Genomic DNA, 21,817 nt, shown 5'->3' with positions numbered 1-21,817 from the left:
ATGAAGACTGGACTGAAGCTGCTGCTGCTGTCTGCTGTGACTCTGCTGGTTTCTGCTCAATGGAGGAACTATCAAGACCTGCCTGATTCATACAAAACACACATTGACAAGGCTCTGAAGGAGGCCAATGAGAAATTTGGTGGTCGTTGTCATGTTGCCTATGAACAGATGATGTACCAATTAGTAAGTGGTTTCTGTGGCGGTTATGTTTGTGTACTGTACTGTGGATCAGTTACTTTGTCATTTTTGACATCTGCTTCAGTCAGATTCATCCTTTAAAAGAGAACTATATCAGGTCTGTATATATAAGGTTCTATTTTACATTGTTTTTTACTAAAGTTATCTATCTGAATATTATCATGACCTTCAAGTTTATAAAACACCACTTCATTTTAGAATCTGAATAAATTTTACACATTTAATAATACAGTGTTTACATCTAAATACTCTTTAACCCAGTGTGGGTTTAGACTGTTGAAAACATTGATCATAAACATTTGAATGGAATAAAAATGGAGTGATGTACTGTTGTGAAAATGAATGCAGTGTCAGTCCAACATTACTACAGTCTTCAGTCAGAAGCCAGAGTGAGTGTTTTGTAATAAACTCATGAGCACAGAGATGGAGCTCAGAACTGTTGATTAATGATAATGTGATCTGTGATAATAATGTGGCTCAGAAATTTTTCAACTTTTCATAGTTAAGCGGCAGTGACTACTATGTAAATGTGCGTCTGATGGTCACTACGTGCACAAAGGATATAAACATAGGATATGGACATCGAGAGGAATGTGTTACAAAGAATGATAAAAGGGTGAGTAAATTAAATCCAGTCCTGAACTCACTACACACCGGTTTCACATTATTAATGTATTTATTAATCTGTGTGTAAACAGACTGTGTGTCGGGATACTGTCACTGTCCAAAACTGAAACTTCATGAGAGACAAAAAAGTGCTTGACTTTTAATGAAAGTTCATTTAAAAAGATTTTATTAATTGATTTCAAGTCATTAATATTTTATTTGATCCATTTACTGTAGATTTTTTTCACAGAGTAAATTTCAGATGTGTGTTCACATTATTTTAGGTGTATTTTTATATAACGAATACATGTCATTTAAATGTTTTTGTCATTTTAAAGAAAAAACAAACACTAAAAGTATTAATAAACTACATTCACAAACGCCAACATGAGAATCCCCATCTGTAAATCGTCTAAACCCAAACTCACACATTCTTCTGGGTACAATATTATCCCCAAAAACAGAACAAATCCACCACATGCTTCTGAAGCATTATTTTCCTCATGGAGCTCAAATGCATTTGTAATGATTTAACTTCTAAATAAATCTGAGGAGATTTGTAAAATATTGTAATTCCCCGAAGAAAACCACGTTTCTTCTTTTAAGAAATAACAATGTCATACACTATCAGTGTTTTACCACTGAATTAAAAAAGAAAAATTGTTTTAATAGCATAATAGCATGAAATGTGTTGTGTTCATGTGTTTAAATGATTCAGAAAAATACACACAGTTTTCTTTGGGGAGCAATAATATTTTACCACAGAGTTAAAAAAGATAAATATGACCAGCTGTGAGTTTCATGACACTCCTGTGAATAACTGAAAATCTAAACCCTGTGCTGTGTTGTTCCTTTATAAAGCCCATGTTTGACTGTGTGGTGTGCAATACGCTTTTTGGTGGTGAACTAGTCGACTGTGCCAGACTAAAGGACGTCAGAAAGGTAAGTTCTGTACCTATATATTTTATATAGAACTTCATCTACAGAAAATCCTTAAAAATTATGAAATGACTAACGAAGATGAATTAAAAAAAAACACTATTTGATTCTAAACTGTGCTCTGTGTAGTTTGCTCACTTGATTTGTGAGTAGTTGTAAATATGTAACTGTTCTGATTTCAGAGGATGTACATATGTGTGCGTGTGTGTGTGTGTGTGTGTGCTTTGAGACGTGTTGTAAAAGTCTTGCTATTGATTAGTGAGAGTTTGTAAATATCTGACTGTTCTGGTTTCAGAGAGAGCTAATTCGGACCAAATGTTCATTATAACCTGGAGTTGGGATGTCTTGGATGTGTCTGACTCTGAGCCTCTGAAGCTGTTCTTAGATCAGACACAAATTCACACAAAACAAAGAAGTGTAAAATGTCTTTGGACAAATTACTTAATGAGAAATGGTCTGTAGTTTCGAATAAAGAGCTTTAAATGAACCACCAATATTCCCATTTATTATCTTTTTTTTGTCTTTGTTGATTAATTACACAAACACACTCCATCTCCAAAGATTTATAAACACACCCTTGTGAATTTAGCTACAGCAAAGTGTTTGGTAAATTCCATTTTTTCAGTTTCCTCAACAGCTGTTTTGGAATTGGGTCGCACAGTGGTGCAGCAGGTAGTGTTGCAGTCACACAGCTCCAGGGACCTATGGTTGTGTTTTTGAGCCCACTCCAGATGGTGACTGTCTGTGAGGAGTGTGGTGTGTTCTCCCTGTGTCCGCGTGGGTTTCCTCCGGGTGACTGTCTGTGAGGAGTGTGGTGTGTTCTCCCTGTGTCTGTGTGGGTTTCCTCCGGGTGACTGTGAGGAGAGTGGTGTGTTCTCCCTGTGTCTGCGTGGGTTTCCTCCGGGTGACTGTCTGTGAGGAGTGTGGTGTGTTCTCCCTGTGTCTGCATGGGTTTCCTCCGGGTGGCTGTCTGTGAGGAGTGTGGTGTGTTCTCCCTGTGTCTGCATGGGTTTCCTCCGGGTGGCTGTCTGTGAGGAGTGTGGTGTGTTCTGTGTCTGCGTGGGTTTCCTCCGGGTGACTGTCTGTGAGGAGTGTGGTGTGTTCTGTGTCTGCGTGGGTTTCCTCCGGGTGACTGTCTGTGAGGAGTGTGGTGTGTTCTCTCTGTGTCCGTGTGGGTTTCCTCCGGGTGACTGTCTGTGAGGAGTGTGGTGTGTTCTCTCTGTGTCCGTGTGGGTTTCCTCCGGGTGACTGTCTGTGAGGAGTGTGGTGTGTTCTCCCTGTGTCCACGTGGGTTTCCTCCGGGTGACTGTCTGTGAAGAATGTGGTGTGTTCTGTGTCTGTGGGGGTTTCCTCCGGGTGACTGTCTGTGAGGAGTGTGGTTCGTTCTCTCTGTGTCTGTGTGGGTTTCCTCCGGGTGACTGTCTGTGAGGAGTGTGGTGTGTTTTCTCTGTGTCCGCGTGGGTTTCCTCCGGGTGACTGTCTGTGAGGAGTGTGGTGTGTTCTCCCTGTGTCTGCATGGGTTTCCTCCGGGTGACTGTCTGTGAGGAGTGTGGTGTGTTCTCTCTGTGTCCGCGTGGGTTTCCTCCGGGTGACTGTCTGTGAGGAGTGTGGTGTGTTCTCCCTGTGTCTGCATGGGTTTCCTCGGGGTGACTGTCTGTGAGGAGTGTGGTGTGTTCTCCCTGTGTCTGCATGGGTTTCCTCCGGGTGGCTGTCTGTGAGGAGAGTGGTGTGTTCTCTCTGTGTCTGCATGGGTTTCCTCCGGGTGACTGTCTGTGAGGAGTGTGGTGTGTTCTCCCTGTGTCTGCATGGGTTTCCTCCGGGTGGCTGTCTGTGAGGAGTGTGGTGTGTTCTGTGTCTGCGTGGGTTTCCTTCGGGTGACTGTCTGTGAGGAGTGTGGTGTGTTCTCTCTGTGTCCGTGTGGGTTTCCTCCGGGTGACTGTCTGTGAGGAGTGTGGTGTGTTCTCTCTGTGTCCGTGTGGGTTTCCTCCGAGTGACTATCTGTGAGGAATGTGGTGTGTTCTGTGTCTGCGTGGGTTTCCTCCGGGTGACTGTCTGTGAGGAGTGTGGTGTGTTCTCTCTGTGTCCGTGTGGGTTTCCTCCGGGTGACTGTCTGTGAGGAATGTGGTGTGTTCTCCCTGTGTCTGCATGGGTTTCCTCCGGGTGACTGTCTGTGAGGAGTGTGGTGTGTTCTCTCTGTGTCCGTCAATAAATGGGTAAAAAAAAAAAAAAGTGTCTCTGTCTGGTCTGCTAGGCCTCTCTCTCTGCTCACAGTATCTGGAGGTGTTTAGATGGGAGAGAGACCTCCAAACATTGAAAAGCATGAAAATAGATGAGGATATTGCTCTATTGCTGCTCCATAGGTGAATAATATTTACTTATTTTTGTTTGTTCAGATTACTAAATGTGGAACTGATTCCAAAGCGGGAGACCACTAACTGCATGAGTAAAAGTAAACAGACCAATTGCTACAAAACTAGACAATTCAAGTTACTAACAAGTTTCTGTGGAACACAGGCCACTTTAAATTCAATCATGTATAATCAAGAGTTGAGTTTTTCTAAATGTAAACAAACCAGAGTGAACAGCAGTTCCCCAGAATAGGCATTGTTTTAAAAGGTGATGTTCACTTTTGTAATATGAGAAATATATATTCCGTTTGAGTGCTGGAGTCCTGACACTGGGGCTTCGTAAACACATTAGACCAGTGTGGAGTGCTTCTGGAGGATTCAGACTGTGAATAGACCTCCAAACATTGAAAAGCACAAACCAAGGTGAGGATATTACTCCATTTTTGCTCCATAGGTGAGCAATATTGACATATTTTTGCTGTTTCGGTTTACTTAAGGAGGAAATGTCTTCAACTAACTGCTTTACTGAGAGTGCTACAAAACTAAACAGCTCTAGTTACAAAATAGTTTCTGTAATAATTCAAACAGTGAATAAAAACTTACAAACCAGTTAAACTTCAGCCGCGTACAAACAACAGTCGTTTTTTATTCTCAAACATAACATTCACCTTAACCCTCCTCTTGTGTTCCAGTCAAATCTGACGAATTTACAAATGTCCTCTTTAAAATGTGTAGCAAATTTCATCTGTTGGTCGTGAGGTTCCAGGGCTTTATTCACACGTGGTATTTGAATATTTAAAATAAATCAGATTTTTTTTTATATAAAAATTTGTGTTTTATGGAAGTTGGTGTTCCCGGGCAAAAATGACCAGTTATTGGTTATGAATTGATAAGACTACAATTAGTGTATTAGTGTTTAAGCATATATCTACTCTCCTTTCTCACACCTCAACATGTAGATGTCTTTGAGCATGCACACACACACACAGATGGGCGTGCATGCACACACAGACACACATACTCACATCTTATGCCCCTTTTTACATTTACATTTACATTTATGCATTTGGAAGACGCTTTTATCCAAAGCGACTTACAAAAGAGGATCATCATTCATCATTCACTATCATTCAAACTACAGCACAATTTATACAAAATACCTTACACTGAGTGCAATAAGCAGGAAGTAATAAGTGCATTAAAGAAAGACTTTCAGTGCCAAAGATACTCTCGGAAGAGCTGGGTTTTCAAGGATTTCTTGAATGCAGAGAGGGTTCCTGTTTCTCTGATGGTGCTTGGAAGCTCGTTCCACCAGCGTGGTACCAGAGATGAGAATAGCCTCGACTGACCTGTACGGGGGGTTGGCCGTGTTAGTAGGCGCTCCTTTGAGGAACGCAGAGGGCGGGCGCTAACGTATGGTTTTAAGAGTCTATTGAGGTAGATGGGAGCAGAACCAGTGAATACTCTGAAGGCCATCATTAGTGATTTGAATTTGATGCGAGCAGCTAAGGGTAGCCAATGCAGCTCAACTAATAGGGGCGTGACATGTGCTCTTTTTGGCTGGTTGAAAACCAGGTGTGCTGCAGCATTCTGAATCATCTGTAGCGGTCTCACAGCACAGGCCGGAAGACCTGTCAGGAGGACGCTGCAATAGTCTAGACGGGAGATTACTAATGTCTGAACGAGGAGCTGTGTTGTATGTTGAGTTAGGTATGGCCTAATCTTCCTTATGTTGAATAGGGATAAGCGGCACGATCGAGCTACAGCGGTAACGTGATCTGCGAAGGTCAGCTGGTCATCAACCATGACACCCAGGTTTCTTACAGCCTTGGTGGGAGCCACCGATAGGGACTCTAGCTTGATGCTGATGTTGTGGAGAATAGCTTGCTTGGCTGGGAGGACCAGCAGTTCAGTTTTGGATAAATTCAATTGGAGGTGATGTTCCTTCATCCATGTAGATATGTCAGAGGGACAGTCAGAGATTCAAGTTGCCACTGAAGTGTCTCCTGGAGGAAAGGATAAATAGAGCTGTGTGTCATCTGCATAGCAGTGATAGGAGAAGCCGTGCAAATGTATGATTGGGCCTAGAGAGGTGGTGTACAAGGCAAAGAGGAGGGGACCCAGCACTGAGCCTTGGGGCACACCTGTGGTGAGGTGGTGTCGCGCTTTTTGGCTTCCATGGCAACCACCACAAGAACCAGTTGACAATATAAGCTGCATTCCAAAGCCTAGGCTGCAGCCAATGTAGGACGGGTCCTCTGTAGGACTGTCGTATGAAGACTATTCTTCTTAGTAACCTGATCACACACATGGAACAGCATTGTGACGTCACGGGAAAGGTCTCATCTGCTTTGAAGCACTAACATCACTGTAAGTTAAAATAAGTTCTATATGCTTATTAATATTATCCTACAAGACAATACTACTAAAAAATATTAAAACTCACACTTCAACTTATAAACATTCAAACTTCCTCTTTAAACCATTTCAGCTGGGATTACAAATAACATACTACTAAATATATGCTGCCCTGTGAAGGACTGGCGCCCCCTCCAGGGTGTATTCCCGCCTTACGCCCAATGATTCCAGGTAGGCTCTGGACCCACCGCGACCCTGAACTGGATAAGCGGTTACAGATAATGAATAAATGAATGAATAAATATATGCTTTCTGGGCTGCTGTAATCTGCCAATAAGATCTCTTATTAAATATGGTATAGAGAGAAATAGTTTAATTTATTAGTTATTTTACACTTTACAAGGTAAACAAAGGTCTGTTTTTCACAGTGTCTTGTTTATTTTCTTTGGATTTATATAAATATAATATATATATATATATATATATATATATATATATATATATATATATATATATATATTAAAATATTGGAATAAATGTATCCAAATTAAAAGTGACCAGGAACACTATGAGTGTGAGCTGAAACAAACATAACAGCAGGCATAAAAGACGCAGAGCTTCTGAACATAAACAAACCAGAGAGAACTGCGTTTCCCCACAATCGCACCCCTTCCCTTTAAAGTGTATAATAGGGAGCCACAGTGAGTGAGCCACAGTCAGAGAGGTGGAGAACGTCGTATGTGTATACCCTTGGTGTTTCAGTGGGAGGCGAAAACACGTGTTTCCCATTCGCCACTGTTGACTACCGGGAACATGGCGGAGAGCGAGACGGACTGCTGTCACTTTGCAAGGAGAAAGTAGCCGAAGAACCATCCCTGTGACTCGGGGAGACCCATGCCCGCCTCGCCGCTGTTCTCCGCGGGGAGAGGACGCACTTCTCCCAGCTCCGGTGCAGCCGCCTGGGCCCTGGGCGCGGTTCCCTGGAAGTAGAAGAACATAAATGTCAACGGCAGCGATTAGGAGAGGCCATGATAAAGATTTTTATGCGGACAGCAGTTCGGACACACCGTTTCTCGGCACCTCTGCCTCCCTAATCACGCACAGAGCTTGTTTATTTGTTTGTTTACTTGTTTGTGGAGGGGGATTTGCGCCCTGAGCCGCTGCGCTGTGTACGTGCTGCTCTGTGCTCAGCCACAGCGCAGCTCGCCAACCCTAACGCCAGCTGATGAGACTTGGCCCCCTTTTTCCTCTCTTTTCTGGGCCTTTGAAAATGTCCTTCGCTCGATGTAAACTCTGCGGATTTAGATGACGACCTAAGGCTCCATTTTAAAATGTAGCTGTCCCCAGCAAAGCTTTTGTTCACACTGTTTTTTAGTTAGTTGTAAAGTCGACGACGACGCCGCGCTGCTCATATCTCTGCTAAGTTACTCGGGACTCTAACGTTAGGTTAAGGTTCATTTTGACAGTATTTACAGACATTTTGCACATGTCCTCGTCCCCCCCGGACCACTTTGACCTCCATCTGTATCTCAGCGAGCTCGTATAAGCTAAACATGTAAGTAAACATATCCTATCTGTGTAAATATAAGCTCATATTTTAACTGTCACTTGTTCGAACACAGACACTGTTGGCTGTGGGCGCGTCCCAACTCGCAAACCGTTCCCTTCATAGTGCACTTCAATGCTTACGTTGAACACCGTAACCCCACTTATTGATAGAAAGAGTCTTGTCCGTTGTTCCTAAATGCAAATGAGCTTTTATAGGCCCTAGAGTGCCCTGAGTATTTGAGTGTTAAGCCATTACTTCGTTGCCTACATAGTGCACTACGTAGGAAGCAAGGCGTCATATGAGATTAAGCCATTTGAGTCATTCTCTTTTCACCAACCGTCGTGTTGTACTTTACAGTTGTCAGGAGTCATAGCTACAACATGAACATCCAATAATATTCATTTTCATTTGGCGTCTTTGCTCACAACTCAAATATTAGAACGTATTTATGACAAACTATACAGACATAAGTTATATTACACTACATGTCTTTGAGAGTGTAAACACCCCTCAGACACTTGAGACAGATAAAGAGAGAATTTATTGATTCCCGTAGGAAGTTTAGCAGAGAGTAGAGGCAAAAACGAAATTCACATTATAAGGATATTATAAATATTCAGTATTTACTAAAGTAAATATACAGGGTATAGTAGAACCGTACTCGCCCTAGACATGGGTATAGAACTGTACTTAGTAGTACAAATAGACTATTAGTCCAAAACATACCGAAGCTATTGGAACATACATAAATAAAAATATAAGGGAGACCATAGACGCAAGCGCCAAGGAGAGTGCAGTGGTATCCTGTGCAAGAAGGTGCACAAATATAGAAGATACTGATATAAGCCATCCATATTAGCAATGTTACCAATGTGCAGTATAGCTATTATAGCCATAAGACTAAATGTATATGGTCCTCTACATGATGCTCCAATGTGCGCACACACAGCTTTCAATCTCCCAAAAAATGCTTGAAACTGAATAGGACTCTCTCTCAAGAAGTTACACATGAAACTAAGGTCACCTTGCTTAATGACAGAGGGGTGTAAATCTCTCCAGCGTTGGGGTGTGTAGCAGTGGAGCTGCGTTCTCTGGAGTGATGGCTCATTATCCAGTGCCTCTGGATGAGTTGTGATCCAAAACTATTTATCCAACACCAGTGGTGACCTTGCTAATGCTCTCATGGCAGTATACAGTAGAGTATATAGTTTGCAGGAAGGTATGACAGTTCCTTTTAAACGTTAGATGTTTTATTAGGTGTCCAGAAGCTTTAGGTCATGAAGTGTGTATTCCAGTGTTTTTGTTGTATGTTATGACCTCTTGTCAGGGGTTCCTGCTGGGGCTGGACACTACTCTTTTCCTTCCACGGCTGATGTTTTGGTCTAATGAGTTAAAAGCTCTTAAAAACTCACCGTCATTTTCTACCACGACAAATGCTCTGGAGTGTGAGCTACACTAAGCAGCTGTGTTGAACCACATGATTTATTAAGTTTTAAGTGGGAGTTCACCAGGCAGATCTGGAGTGATGTTAGGGATTCCCTTTCTTCGTGTCCGGGAAGTGTGCCCCAGCCTGGTGTGTGTTGAGTTACAGTTTCAGCTATTTTTGGATGAAGCCACTTGCCTTAAATATTAGTATGGCTACTATCAGTTTAGCATATCCATGGTCCTCTCCCATTCAGCTTGAGGACTGTACTGACAGTTTATAGGGGGATTTGAGTGACTTGTTGATGTGTAATGCACTACAGGGCTGAAATAAACTTAGGGGAAGCAAGATAAGAGAGAGGGGAAGTGTGTAATGTAGGGATGACTGAATTCATTTGCACTCACATATGTCTTAAGATATATCTTAGCGGACATAAACAGATATATGGGTAGATTCAGCTTTATTATTATTGCTCGGTACAAGGCAACGAAATGAAGCTAGCATCTACAAGGAGTGCTAATAGTAGCATTATGCAAAGAGAAAGAGTGCAAAAATATGCAATGACTGTGAATAGACACAGGTGTATGTGCAAAGGGTGAACTATATAGTGTATAGTCAATGATATTATACAGAAGATATATAGAAGATTATACACAGGTTATGTATGTACAGAATAGATATATTACACCCACTGTACAATGTGTAGTATGTATAAATACTAGATATAAGTTCAGTGTATGCAGTATGTGAACAATATATGGACAGTATATACTTCGGGGGCCACCCAAGTGAACCCTGTGTGTGGGAAACTCTTTAGTGATTTTATAAATCACTCAAAAAGTGATAATTGTGATTATACACAGGATAAAATGTAAAATATCTTATTCCAATCCATTTGAGATACACACAGGACCCAGCTCACTCTCTTCCTATCAGCAACCACAACAAGTTCCTGAAAGGCTAGTAATAGATATGTGGTAGGTATTTTTTTAGCAGCGAAATCACTAAACTGCTGGACTTCAGCCTCCAGGCAATAATTGAATACCATTGGTCACAGCATGTGTTGTCCACTGCAGTAGTACTCACTTCTGGACCTGAAGGGCCAATGTCCAGGACAGTGGTGTGACATTCCTGCTTATAACCTATAATTCAGCTGATCAGGTTTTGCTAGTTGTGCTGGACTCCAGCCGTTCATGAATTGTATCCTCTCTGTGTGCGTTAGACTAATTGATCATTGTAACGCTGTGTGTTTGGGTTGTAGGTGTATAGTCTTGAAGCTCACAGTTGGATCACCCCATGTACCATGCTGGGGCTGCCCTCTCGCCTTGGCCTCTTAACCTGCGGGAGATTTGCCTTTCCTCCCCAGCCTTCCTGCCTCCTCGCCCCAGGTGCTTTCGCTAGTATGTACGCCACACGTCTGTACGGCGGCGGAGGGGGCAAGCCCGGCCGTCGCATCGGTCTGATGGGGGGAGGGCAACCCATGCTGGAGAACCACCACCACCCCCTGCCCCCTCATCACCACCCGCATGTCCCACCACCTCCGAGCTACCCTACACTGTACCAGGGTCGTGTAGACACCCACCGGCCCCACTTCCAAACCCACCAGCACTACCACACGCACCCCCAGCCCCCACATCTGCCCCCTCCTCACTACCAGCCTCATGCCCACCTCCACCACAGCAAGAAGAAAACCTGGAACTTCATCCATGAGAAAATGAGCTACGACACCTTCTTCACCATGAAGCGGCTGATCGACCGCTCGCGCAGCGTCGACGAGGTGCTCCGCTGGGTCACGCAAAACCCAGGCAAAATCTCGCACAATCACTACCCCATCGCTCTGCAGAAGATCGGCCAGCTCCTGGTGCTCCATCAGGCGGCAGGGATGGGGGCTGGTGGAGGGGCAGCTGGGGGCAGTAATCCTGGGGGAGGTGGAGAAGTAGCCCTCGCATCGCCCCCTGCCGCAGGGTCGACTGACGGTGCTACTCGACAGATCCTGGATCACCCGGACTTCCAGACGCTCTGTGACGCCATTGTAAACGACTGCTCCAAATTCGACAACTTTAGCATCGTCAACTGCCTTTACGCTGTGGCTGCTCTTGGTAAGCCTGCGTTGTGTTTTCTTCCTATTGTTTGTGTTGTTATGCACTCTTGTACTTGACTTTGATCCTTTATCCTTTACTCTAGCTGACACAGCAGAAAAGTAGGAAAACTAGTATTAAAGGGGATGCATTACAAAACAGTCATTCGTTCAGTGCATGCGTACACATGGATCTGGAGCTCTGACCAACCCACAAACTGTGGAACAAGGCCACTCAGTCTTCTTTGGGAACTGCCTAAGTCTGAAAACATGGGCTAATACAGGCCATTCCAATATTTTACCTTAGTAATAAGGGAAATAATTAGAAATGTACCACCCACTAATCAGAGTATGGCCTGTCACAGCTCTAGACCTGCATTTATGTGAGCGGAGGAATGAGAACCAAGCAAAAATGAGTGCAGAGAAGGAAGAGAATTGTGCCAAAATCAGAACAAGGCAGGGGGAAAACGCTGCTGTAGTGTTTGGTCCATGTGGTATTTGTACCAAAGCAAGTTACAGATGTCCCTTTTAAAACTGATTAATTGTGCAGCTGCCTTTTTTAGTTCATCCACTCTCTCCTGCTGCTTCATAAGACCACCTCCCTCTTGTTGGTTCAGGGTTGCCCAGTGAGTCTCAGATCGTCCAGGTGCTCGAAGAGGAGTCGCAGGGTCGCTTGTCTCAGTTCAACCAGAAGGACATCTCCATGGTCTTCAGCAGCAGCATGAAGCTGCACCCGACCAGCCCGCACCCGCTCATCGAGTCGTGTCTGGCCGGCCTGGAGAAGAACATCGAGCGCGAGAGACACCCGCAGACGCTTTTCCTCCTGCTGTCCTACTACCGCACCAAGTGGCGAGCCCTGCAGGCGTCCGACAGCGCCTCGGCCGAGCAGCTAGTGGTCAACCGTAAGATCCTGCGGCTGGTGAAGCACACGCTGGCCAGCGTCAGCTGTGTCCGGGATCACGAGATGGCTCTGCTGGACGAGATGCTGGCGGCATGTGCCTGCGAGGCCAGCAACAAAAGCCTGGAGCTCATCTTCAGCTCTCACCTCTTCTACCAGAACAGACAGGAGAAGTTCATCAGCAGCCTGGCCGGTGAGTAGCTGACCTTTATGGCACTTTTCCGCTGCATAGTACCAACTTTGCTTTTGCTTTTACTTAGAACTGGGTACTTTTTCAGTACCTGCTCGTTCCTGGTTCTAAAAGAGCAGAGTAGGGTCTAAACATGACATGTAAACATTGCAGAGCACTGATTGGACAGAGAGACTTGTCAAAGAAAAGCAGACGTCCAGTACACACCAGGCATCTGTATAATAATATTTTGAAGAGGTTCAAACGCTCCTTGGATCAGTGGCTAACGAAAGAGTCCCAAAAAAAAGAACAACAAAAACATGTAAATAAATAAAGAGTAAACAGCATTCAACTTTGCCACCTCTGGTAACTTTAACCCTGCGGTTCCTGTTGGAGATGGTGCGTTGCGATGTATTATGTGGGGGTGCTGTGCTAGTGAAATAGCTACCAGCGACCAGCTCCCAAAAAGCACGTAGAATCATGCGGTGTAAAAGCACCATTTGCTGTTGGCTCAATACCTGCCAGATGCTTCCAGCTGTCCTTTTAGGACCAAACAAGGATTAATACTGAGCACAGGCTTGGTATCTGCTCTGAGTATATGAGTATTTGTTTACTTCATCTGGTGCCTGAATAAAAATAGAATATTCAGGACGTGATCACCTGATATCATGTCTTACGTTAAGAGAAATATAGATAGAGATAACGATGTGAATGTTTTGAACAGAACAGAACTACACTGCCTGTAGGGTTTGACTCTGGAGTTACTTCCCAGGAGCATAAGGTCACTATTCCCAGTGCCAAGGGTAGACTCACGAGGTATGAGGCCCTACAACCTGCCTTCTCTTGAGACGAGATGGAGTGATGTTTATGATCCAGAGCTAATCATCCTGTATGTCACTCAGATCCCTAAAGCAAAGTCCCAGTATCTGGTGTGAAGTCTGGAGCAGTAGAAGCTATTCCTGTGCCAATAAGGAACAAGCTCCCAATTAATATTTTTATTAAAGAAATATTGATCTGCAGACGTCTTCAGATATTTGAATATATGGTGCTGGCCTATAATTTCTTTACTGTTGCATTAAACTGCTGCATCTTCTTTGCCTTTCAGTCGTTTTCTAAGAGCAATTTAGTATTTGTGAATTTGGAAACTGAAAAAGTAATGTGCTTATAGCCTGGGTTTTCTCTTGCTTTCTCAGAAGAGCTTCCTAAAAAGGTTGACAGCATCACCCCTTACACCATGGCCCTGATTGCCAAGTATATCGCCCGCCATCGGCTCAGGGAAACCCACCTACTGGACACCATCGCTGAGTTCCTGGTCAAAAAGGGCGAATACCTGGACAGCAAGGTCAGACAAAGGACAACATATGTCCTGTTAACTACGAGGAACATTAAGGATAAACGTGCATGTGATTTCCAGTAACCAAACTTAATATTTAGCTCTTTTCATAAGAAGAATAAAAACCTACACACGTCCTCCTAACGACGACCCTCTGGCTCTGTTTTGTGCAGGTTATTCAGAAGCTCGTGTTCCCCTTCAGCCGCATGAGTTACCGGCCGCCAAACGAGGCTCAGTTTTTCTCGAAGCTGGAGATGGTGCTGGAGCTGAAAGCTCTGAGTTCGCCGCTGGCCACCGTCAACATCCTCATGTCTCTGTTTCAGCTGGGCCACTTCCCCAGCCTGGTGCTGCACCGTGTCTTTTCCCCCTCCTTCATCAGCAACGTCACCAGTGAGTCTCGTCAGTAAAACCAGGGACTAGGGCGCACTAATGAGCGGGTCTGCTTAGTTTAACTAGTGAATACCTCACTGTTCTCTGTTGGTCTTCTTTTATTTATTTATTTATTTATTTTTAAACCCATGGTTCCACAGCAACTCTTACATTATTGCTTTAGGAACCTTCCCTATGATCTTTAAGATATGTTCACACTTTACAAGATGTCGAAACGGATTAAACACCCACTGAACCATCACCACTTCTGCTTTGGTTCATGAAAAAGATATTATTTTGACACGTTTATGTGATTAACATGCTTTTATCATAATTGCACAGGGTTCTTTCATTTTCTCAAAGAGCTAAGTAATCAGGGGCAGTGAACACACACACACACTCGTGTGTCTGGCAGCTGCATTGTCGCTCAGGGAGCAGATGAGGGTTAGGTGCTTTATTTATGGCAGTTTCAGCTGTGAATGTTGAGGGAGGAGAAAGTGACGTTCATTCATTTTCTCAGTTTTCGCCAGTCAATCGAAACGGGGACCTTCTGGTCTCAACCCTGCTTTTCTAACCTTCAGGCCACGTCTGCGCCGATGGAGCTTGTAGCCTGTACTTGTGCAGTGTATAATTCTGAGTTTAAAAGGAGGCTGAAGTGACCCTGATTCATAAAAGCACGCTTTCTTTGATGCATCATTGAGTCAGTTGATCTAAAGTGCTGTGAACATTCAGATCATGTGTGGTGATCACCAGCAGAAATCAGCAGTGCGCTCCTAGTCCTGCCTGTGCCATTCGTTTTTTTTGTTGTGTTTGGAACAGACAGCCCATACGCCCTGATCGTGAGGCGGTACTTGTCTTTGCTGGACGCTGCTGTGGAGCTGGAACACAGAGAGTACACAGGCCCTCGTCTGCAGGACTCCCACAAAGTTCTTATGTTTGAACACGCACTCACCGCTGATGAGGTCAACCGCAAGTACAGGTCAGTGACTGTTCGTCTAAGTGGCACAGGCCATAGTTAGTGAATCTTCTTTTACAAACACTAGAGTTTTTCAGTTTCAGGCTGTGTGTAGTTTCAGACCCAGAGTTTACAGAGATTTGACAAATATGCTCCATCAGCCAGAAACCTGTGTTGTGTTTATATTTCTCGTTTTTAATTTATCACTTTTTTTAAGGTGGCACTTACAAGAGTTTAACTAACTGGCAACATTATTAAACTAAATTAAAGAGGCAAGGTTTGGATATCACTGGTGTCTAGGCAGCACAATCCTGTATAAATGATAGTTATGTAAACTAGATCTATTGCTGGACCATTTTAATGGGTTACTTCAGTAAGAAATAAGCTAACTCTGTCTGTGTCTGTGTCTGTGTCTGTGTGTCTGTGTCTGTGTGTGTGTCTGTGTGTCTGTGTCTGTGTGTGTGTCTGTGTGTCTGTGTCTGTGTGTGTGTGTGTGTGTCTGTCTGTGTGTGTGTCTCTCTCTCTGTCTGTGTGCGTGTGTGTGGGCTACAGTTACAAAGGTCTGGTAGCAGAGGCACTTCGGCAGTTGGTTGGAGAGCATGGTTACAAACAGGATGAAGTTTTAGCTCCAGGGTATTACACAGGTACAGTGGTCTTTTTTTTTTTTTTTTTTTTTTTTTTTTTTTGGTCCTCTGAGATATATATAACACTCCATTTGTTAAGCGTTTGTAACTGTGTCCTGCCAATGTTTCATTTTAATAATGATGTGGAACAGTGATAATATTAATTCCTATTATAATTTAATTAGATTAGAGTTGTAAGGATTCTTTTAAAGAGTTGCTACTGTTCAAGCTGCATTTATTTTAGAAAACCATTATTAAATGTATGAACATTAATGTGTAGTAAGTGCTTAACGCTAAAAATGTTCATTTTTTATAATAATTATAAAATTCTAAAGTAGTTCCTTCAGCTATATTTTCAGAGCGTATCCTGGCACCCAGGATTTGTGTCCTTTGGTGTGTCACAAGGTTATCGTCTTCTAGAGGGTGGTCCTGCATCTTACAGAACTCTCATTGTGCTTTTGATATTTTTTTTGATGCGCTGTCTGTCCCCACTCAGATTTCCTGCTGTGGATAGACCATGCAGGTCGTGTTCTTCCCATCAGAGCCGGGTCAGGGGCGGTCTTGCTGAGGGTGGACTCGTCTCCTTGTGCAGTGGTAAACTCGAAGTCTCCAGATGGCTCTAACGCCGTCACTGCCCTCACCTCCGACTTCCAGAGGTTCTCTCCCTTCTCTCCACCATTGGAGGAGGGGGTGGACAAACAGCCCGGCCAAGACTCCGCCTTCCTGCCCCCTCACCTGCGGCCCCCGGTTCCCCCTGGTCAAAGAGTCGGCGCTAACGGGACGGTCCCGATCGACTATAACCCTTACTACACCACCTCCGATTACTACTCCACCCTGGCCAAGGAGCACTCTCTGGAAAGTCAGGACAGCTCCACCCTCAGCAGCCCGTCAGACTGCCTCGCCCAGGCCGGCTCCACCCTCCCCGGGGCCGCGGCCCCACAGGATTCCCTCTTCCAGTTCTCCATCGGGAAGATTCTGGAGGACGAAGGTGGGGCGTCCATCCCAGCAGGTGCCAATCCCGGACCGGACTGTGAGATCACACCGTTTTATGAGGCGGTGACGTACGAGGGAGGGGAGAGTGATGTTGTTCCCACTGCTCCACTACAGCTGCACACGACAGACCCGTCTGAGACAGAAAGGACTGCTGGGGAGCACGTTAAGAGGTCTGTCAGTGTTATTTCCCTTGAAATAGGATGGGCTACAAAAGCTTTAGCAAAGATTGAGCAAAACAGACCTGTAACCAGTGCAAAACCTGCCTGAGACCAGTGGGGAAGAGGCTGTTTCAAGCAGTGCCAGAAATTAATAAGGGGTCATAGCCAAAAGAATAGAAGGAAGTTTCAAAGCCCATGTAAATTAAACCGTAAGGTCCTCTGTGCCCAGAGACAGCTCCATTTCTGCTCCATTGCTGTTTCTCTGTCTCACTTTTATTTTAATATCATATGAATCACCAGGCAGTTTGTAGAAAGTGTTCTGATCAGTCTTCTAGTTTAAGAGAATAAACCGTGTGTTTGTGTTTTTTCCCGTGCAGAGTGATCATGTCAGTGAATGATAAGTGGCACTACTGCCACAACTCTGATGTGCTGGTGGGCTCCAGGGCCATGAGAGACCGCCACCTGCAGCTGCTGGGCTACGTTATTCTGCAGGTGAAATGCACACGGCACGTCGTCACAAAGCGGAATCCTTGCTTCTTGCTTAGCTGGCTTACTTTAATAATAATAATATCACTGAAAAATAAAGATGATTTGAGGCTTAATTGAATCCTAAACATCCTTGCGCTGTTACGGTGGACCACTTACACAACATGATATGGTAGAGTCTTGAACATCATGTGTTTGTGTGCAGAGAAAAGTAGATGAGGATTTCCTGCCCCAGGCAGAAATGATGGAATCACCACTGGAGGTGTCTGTGTCATGTTGTGTGTTTTAACATTGTTAGAAAGCAGTGACTCTTACTGGTTCCTGTGTGTGTGTTTCTTTACCAGTTGCCCTACCTGGAGTTGGAGAAGCTGAATGGGATCGAGGAAGTGAAGCAGTACCTGCACAAAAAGCTCTTGGAGGTTCCGTTATGACAGTGGAAAGGGAGCGTGGAGAGTGTGTGTGTGTGTGTGTGTGTGTGTGTGTGTGTGTGCTTGTGAGTGCGAGCATGTGCAACCTTCAGTTTCCAGAGGCTTTGTTGTTCTGAGGAAAGACTATTGTGTGAGTGTGTGTGTGTGTGTGTGTTTGTCTCTGTGTGTTTGTACACAGTATGTGAACAGTCCTAGTTTTTAGGACGGGTTTGTGGTGAAACTAAGACAGTGGGTGGGATTGTCTTAGTCATTAACTTGGGGGGGGAAGGGACTGACAACACCTCTGGGCAAAATCTAAAACGATATTTGTTAAGATAAACTATAACATATATACCTTTTTATTTTGAGGAGTTCCTACTGCTGCGCCGTCTCGCTGCCAGAGCCTGGCGTCTGTGCCGGTGCTGAGTAGGACACGATGCTGCTTCTTAAACTGATGACACAAGGTCATGCTGTTCTCTGTGGGCTTGGGTTATGAGCTGGCACTTCAGTCATGTTGTTTTGTCGCGATACAGGGATCACAGTAACATGCGCGTGGAGCTTTTTTTATTCTTTTCAAATGAAACAGTTGTTTTTGGTGCACAGCACAATAAAGGTAGATTAAAGGCGCTGCATAAAGCCAACTGGTGATCACAAAAGAGGGAGATTACATGTAGCTGCAGCTGCTGCTGTATTTATAGTCGTATCATTGATTTACCCTCAGTATACTGCTCTATCTATATATTCTCTGCGAGGAACTGGCGACGACGCCTGGTGGTGTTTTGAATAACAGAGTAGCCGTAGCCGTCCTTATATCCACAGTGACACATGAACCAAATGACTCTTTTCTCCGTAGAATCAATCAAGAGTGCCACCGATGGAGGAGGCAAGTAAAACACGGTGAGTTTTGAGTTACCACTTGGAAGAACATGCACAGAGACCAGATTTACGAGCTGTAGAAGCTAGAATCTGCTGTCTCTCCAAAGACTGGTTTTATATTTTGTCCAGATTGCGTGTTCCTTGTTCTGCTTTTGTTTTTGTTTTTTTTGCTTCGTTAACAGGTGGGGTTCAGGCACGCTGTTACTTGTTTATGATGATTGTTCCACCCGCTAGATCTCTGCTAGTGTTTTTATCTCCCATGTTGATGATCTGTCTCTCGTTAGTGTTTTAAACCATCTAGGGGACAGGTTGGGGACGGACACTACGATTGCCTTGTTTGAGGCAGAGATGAGAAGAAAGGTGAAACTACAGATGGGAATTCATTCCTCAATTTCAGCTGCAGCCTTGGACAAATAATAAAATATATAAATTAACTAAAAAAAAAAAAACAGATCTTACAGTGTGACTGCAGCAGATGCTGGATCAGTGTGAACGCGGAGCAGGTTTGTGTGAGGTTTTATTAAGCTAGGGATATGGACAGAATATACAGGTAATAAAAGGAACCAGGGAGGAATGTGATGAATGTATAGAGGAGATGTTTAAAAAAGGATAATATCTATATATTTTATTTTCTCAGAATGATTTATCTACTTTGTCATTTAAAGGAATGCAAAGCAACGCACTCAGTGGACTGTTGGTGATGATCTGTCCCCTATTTGAGAGCATCGTGTTGTCTGGTCACCGTGGCCCATATTTCATATCTGTGTTTGAAAGAACAGCATCGCGGGTCCCGGGTGTTTCCTGTGAGACAGACACAGTCAGTGTACGAGTCGTTTGCCTTAGTGGGAGATCTCTGTCATTCAGAGTGAATTAAAAGTTGGAAGAAGTGCCACTAGTTTAAAATTTAAATGAGTAAGATTGTCTTAAGTTTTTAACATTAAATAATAAGCAGGAAAGTATGGTTCTGATTTGGCTGTCGTTATGGTTTAGTGCATATTCTGGTAGAATGGGTGGATTGATTGATTGATTGATTGATTGATTGATTGATTGATTGATGGATGGATGGCAGTGGTATGAATCCTCGTTTTGTGTGCTCTAGTTCTCTTCGTGGCACTGTCACTGTGTGCGTTCGCTTTGCTCTTTTTTGGGAGAGAAATTATTTATTATGGCAAATGTTCTTTTGAATGTAAGAAGACATGGTGTGTGGATGTGTGGGCAGCAGGTGGGGATGATGGGAATATCTGTTTATATATACATATTAAAATGTCTATATAAATGATTATTAAAAAAGTAAAACACTAGTCTTTTGTCTTCCTCGTCTCGCAGGTCTGTTGCATTGCTGCATGTGGTCATTCAGAAATATTTTCCCTGTCTCTTCCATATGTTAAATGTATTCTGAAGCTAAGGCCGGGCGGACAATGAGTCCACACCCTTCTCATAGATTCCTGTAGTCATGTTCATGCAAATTCCTCTTGTGCTCTGGATGAAAAACCACTGGTGCGTATTCACTCACTCACAGAGAAGGGTTGTGAATTTTTGAAGAAGACTATATTCTTTTCCAGGTTAGTGTCACAGTCACAAGGCTCCAGGGAGCTGGAGGTTGTGGGTTCGATTCCCGCTCCGGGTGACTGTCTGTGAGGAGTGTGGTGTGTTCTCCCTGTGTCTGCGTGGGTTTCCTCTGGGTGACTGTCTGTGAGGAGTGTGGAGTGTTCTCCCTGTGTCTGCGTGGGTTTCCTCCGGGTGACTGTCTGTGAGGAGTGTGGTGTGTTCTCCCTGTGTCTGCGTGGGTTTCCTCCGGGTGACTGTCTGTGAGGAGTGTGGTGTGTTCTCCCTGTGTCTACGTGGGTTTCCTCCGGGTGACTGTCTGTGAGGAGTGTGGAGTGTTCTCCCTGTGTCTGCGTAGGTTTCCTCCGGGTGACTGTCTGTGAGGAGTGTGGTGTGTTCTCTTCATGTCTGCGTGGGTTTCCTCCGGGTGACTGTCTGTGAGGAATGTGGTGTGTTCTCTCTGTGTCTGTGTGGGTTTCCTCCGGGTGACTGTCTGTGAGGAGTGTGGTGTGTTCTCCCTGTGTCTGTGTGGGTTTCCTCCGGGTGACTCTGCGAGGAGTGTGGTGTGTTCTCTTTGTGTCTGCGTGGGTTTCCTCCGGGTGACTGTGAGGAGTGTGGTGTGTTCTCTCTGTGTCTGTGTGGGCTTCCTCCGGGTGACTGTCTGTGAGGAGTGTGGTGTGTTCTCCCTGTGTCTGCGTGGGTTTCCTCCGGGTGACTGTCTGTGAGGAGTGTGGTGTGTTCTCCCTGTGTCTGCGTGGGTTTCCTCCGGGTGACTGTCTGTGAGGAGTGTGGTGTGTTCTCCCTGTGTCTGTGTGGGTTTCCTCCGGGTGACTGTTTGTAAGGAGTGTGGTGTGTTCTCCCTGTGTCTGCGTGGGTTTCCTCCTGGTGCTCCGGTTTCCTCCCACAGTCCAAAAACACACGTTGGTAGGTGAATTGGTGTCTCAAAAGTGTCCGTAGGTGTGAGTGAATGTGTGTGTGTGTTGCCCTGTGAAGGACTGGCACCCCCTCGAGGGTGTATTCCTGCCTTGCGCCCAATGATTATCATGTAGGCTCTTGACCCACCGCGACCCTGAACTGGATAAGGATTTCAGATAATGAATGACCATATTATTTTCCAAAAATCACTAAAATATGTTTTTTTTAATGCTCATACTCTGTATTTTCATATTCTGAATACGTTATATATCACCTTGTTTGGATGAAAACCTTGTATCTCCAAATGCTAACCTTCCAGAAGCAAAGAAATGGATGGAGCTTAGCATAAAAAAACAAAAACTGAGACACGTTAGCCTGAAAAGGAATAATTCATGGTAAAGTCATAGAAACTTTACAAGTAAAGCAACATGCTTACCTCACCAATGTTGGGAGCAAAATGTGAATTATATACAGGCAGAAAGACCAAGAAAACACACCAGACGTACTGTGGGTCCCTTGTATATTTACTTTGTAAATAGTGGGCAATTTAAGGGACCTTTAAAAGAGCTGGTGCTGGTACAAACACAAATGG

At 44.3% G+C, this 21,817-nt stretch overlaps 2 protein-coding genes across 2 annotated transcripts; both read left to right on the top strand.

The window, feature by feature from the left end:
• Positions 1–1,896, top strand: LOC136706690 (cystatin-like protein). The gene is made up of 4 exons (XM_066680284.1): positions 1–183; positions 701–814; positions 1,666–1,746; positions 1,873–1,896. The coding sequence occupies exons 1-4, from the start codon at positions 1–3 to the stop codon at positions 1,894–1,896; spliced, it is 402 nt and encodes a 133-aa protein (XP_066536381.1).
• A 5,970-nt stretch (positions 1,897–7,866) lies between these two features.
• fastk (Fas-activated serine/threonine kinase) lies at positions 7,867–20,058 on the top strand. The gene is made up of 10 exons (XM_066681610.1): positions 7,867–8,004; positions 10,683–11,520; positions 12,116–12,589; positions 13,759–13,907; positions 14,072–14,288; positions 15,087–15,246; positions 15,775–15,866; positions 16,342–17,008; positions 17,374–17,488; positions 17,827–20,058. The coding sequence occupies exons 2-10, from the start codon at positions 10,725–10,727 to the stop codon at positions 17,911–17,913; spliced, it is 2,757 nt and encodes a 918-aa protein (XP_066537707.1). The 5' UTR covers positions 7,867–8,004; positions 10,683–10,724; the 3' UTR covers positions 17,914–20,058.
• The last annotated feature ends 1,759 nt before the right edge of the window (positions 20,059–21,817 follow it).

This window comes from Hoplias malabaricus, chromosome 9, assembly GCF_029633855.1.
Source record: "Hoplias malabaricus isolate fHopMal1 chromosome 9, fHopMal1.hap1, whole genome shotgun sequence".
NCBI classification, from domain to species: domain Eukaryota; kingdom Metazoa; phylum Chordata; class Actinopteri; order Characiformes; family Erythrinidae; genus Hoplias; species Hoplias malabaricus.
The sequence above is the reverse complement of the archived record's forward strand: the minus strand, read 5'-3'. Positions and strand labels throughout refer to the sequence as shown.